Below are 2,989 nucleotides of genomic sequence, written 5' to 3'. Positions count from 1 at the left end.
GTTCTTGAGTTCCATTATCCAATATAGTCATCTGGTCAAAATCCCAAGTTAATGTAAACAGGAGACTCTAAGATTAGAAGCATTTTGAGCTAAAAGATATTATAAACAGATTAACAAGATCACAGTACTATCAGCTTTTTCTTTCATTTACTTATTCATAATATTTAATTATTAATTCCACTTTTTGTTTGGCACATTGGCATAATAGGCTAATATCTGTTAATTAGACCTGAGAATAGGTTCTTACATTGGTTGCTTATACTACAATTGTTGCCACATATGACAACATCAGAAAAGATCATGTGCTCTCGACTATAGGTAAGATTCTAATATTTACAAATTTCGGTTGACCAACACGTTCGATAATGTGCTTCTTGTCTAAAGCATCGCACAATTTGCCACAGGTACATTTTGGTGCCTCGGCAATTAGTTTAATGAGTAAGGCTGGCAGGGAATCGATTGGCAGTTCATATTAGGCCACAGCTTGAAGCCAGAGAGGTTCAGCGAATGAGTTGAAGCTCCGTCCGCATCGGAAGCAAAGGCCAGGCGATGAGCCTCCAAGACATTGAGACCCTTGAATGAATTACGCCAAACATGCAAGATTTCAATACGTAAATCATCTATGGCAGCTGGCAGGGATTTTAATTTGTTTTCCGACACGTAAAGCGAGCGTAATCTTCTCAGGCGACGTATGGCAAAGGGTAGATGAGTCAAATTATTGTAATTGAGATTCAAATTAACCATTTGCCATTTAGAAATGACCAATCGTCCATTTCACCCAGATTATTGTCATGGAGGACGAGCTTGCTCAAGTGTAATCTCCCCAGATCAACAGGTAACTGGAAATTAAATTTAGTTTTGAAGATGCTAAAAGTTGTCTTTCATTATTTCCTTACCTTACGCAACTTATTGTTGGATACATCCAGGTGGGTTAGATTCCGTAAGGAGCATATATGATAGCTCAATTTAACCAATTGCGTATTGTCTATTGTTAGGGATTGTAGATATCGAGGAAAGACCTTGATGGGATAGTCACTGTGACGATTTATAGCCATTTTCGTCTGTAACTTGATTTTTGTGCCATGGCAGTGACTGTATTTAGTCTCAAATTGATGACATCCTTGCCTTCCATACCCAGTTTAAGCGTCTGCAGGAATCCCTTCAGCTGAATGGGATCACATTTAATCAACAGATTCAGTGAGGGCTTCTTGAAAGCAATCGTTGCTTTGCCATCCAAAACGTATTTCGTGTGAATAGTTTGGATATTGTCCTTGACCTTGTAACGTTGCCCTTTTTAATCTTTGGTGTGAACAATATAATTTGTATTCAACTTTTCGCAAAGCAATTCCAAACCATCAATTTGGCTTTCGTAAAAACCACAGCACTGAACACCAACTCGCAAGGTCACACAGTTACTACAAAAATCACTCGAACAAAAAGAATCCAGCTCTGCTGTATTTGTAGACATTACTGAAGCATTTGATAAAGTGTGGCACTTAGGATTATTGAATAAACTGGCCAAACTCCTGCCGTACTGCTTGTTCAAGATTCTTGAAAGCTATCTGCAGGATAGATCGTTCACAGTCAGGGGCACAGATGACACATATTCCAGAATTGGCAAAATCACTGCAGGAATACCCCAGGGCAGTGTTCTGGGCCCCCTTCTCTTCAATGTTTATTCGTCTGACATGCCAATTCCTGATTATATCTTTGAAGACGACTTCCTCATGGTATCAGGTGAAACCAAGAAGAACCCTGACATCCTACTACTTTACGATAAACAATGATAAGACTATTCGTGTCCTATACACAAAACGAAACATATCCCCTGCTCTAAGATCTTACCTAATAAAAATCGATGAAAAACCTATAAAAAACGCTAATCAATATAAATATCTAGGAGTCACCACCTATGTATTCAAGCTAAAGCTATCTATCATCGCCTAAAATGGCTTGTTGGCGTAAAGAGCTCCCTCAGCACAAGATGTAAAGTCACAATATTTAAGCAAATTATTGTTCCCATTCTAACGTATGCTATTCCTGTATGGGGCAGCCTTATTTCGGAAACTCTATTCAAAAAAATCTGTGGAACGCACAACAAACTGCTGAGAAAAATTACGGACTCGGATATATTCAGCACAAATGCCTATATTCGCGACAAACATAATGTTAAATCCATGGAACTCAAATATGACAATCTGATATGGCTTGCGTAAGATTTGCTATCTCCACTCTAGAACACCCAAATGTAGAAGTAAGGAATATCCTGGAAAAACCCTTTACTCCTACAAGGCTCTCCTGGCCTAGATACTCTATTCAACTAGAGAAAATGGTAGCAGCCCGAAATACACCTCATCTCACTCAACAGCCAAACCAGCAGCAATGTGCAGCACCAACACAGAACTTTCTTACCACAAATAGCACCCAGCAACAGCTAACTACAACCACGTTTCCCCTAAGTACTGCAAACACACAACACCTGCAGCATTTAGCGTTGCAGCAGCTGCATCAACCAGCTGACCGCAGCACAGGCCTCTCAGCTACAGGCGTCATCTCCTGCAAACACACGACAACAGCAGTCAGCAACTCCAGTTCATCAAATTGCATCAAGTATACATCATCTACAGCAAATGGCGATGCAGCAGCAGCATCAAGTGGTTGGACAGCAGCGTCAGCCTCCAGCACAGGCCTGTCAGTTTCAGGTGTCAACTCCTATCGACACACAGCAGCAGCAATCCACAAATCTAGCTCCTCCTATGTCAGCAAATATACAATATCTACAGATATTGGCGACGCAGCAGCAGCATCAATCAGATGTCAAGCAGCACCAACCCACAGCACAGACCCCTCAGCAACAGGCGTCAAACTCTGCTGACAGTCAGCAGCAGCAATCACAGACTACAGTTCTTCAAACTGCAGCAAGTATACAATGTTCACAGCAAATTATGGCGCAGCAGCAGCATAAACTTATTGGTCAGCAGCACCAGCC

The 2,989-nt window shown here is 41.0% G+C and overlaps 1 protein-coding gene across 1 annotated transcript; it reads right to left on the bottom strand.

The window, feature by feature from the left end:
* Window positions 1–509: 509 nt before the first annotated feature.
* LOC124461510 (leucine-rich repeat protein 1-like) lies at window positions 510–1,064 on the bottom strand. The gene is made up of 2 exons (XM_047013016.1): window positions 897–1,064; window positions 510–839 (listed from the first exon to the last, which is right to left on the bottom strand). The coding sequence occupies exons 1-2, from the start codon at window positions 1,053–1,055 to the stop codon at window positions 732–734; spliced, it is 267 nt and encodes an 88-aa protein (XP_046868972.1). The 5' UTR covers window positions 1,056–1,064; the 3' UTR covers window positions 510–731.
* Window positions 1,065–2,989: the final 1,925 nt, after the last annotated feature.

This window comes from Drosophila willistoni, unplaced genomic scaffold (assembly GCF_018902025.1).
Source record: "Drosophila willistoni isolate 14030-0811.24 unplaced genomic scaffold, UCI_dwil_1.1 Seg513, whole genome shotgun sequence".
NCBI lineage: Eukaryota > Metazoa > Arthropoda > Insecta > Diptera > Drosophilidae > Drosophila > Drosophila willistoni.
The sequence above is the reverse complement of the archived record's forward strand: the minus strand, read 5'-3'. Positions and strand labels throughout refer to the sequence as shown.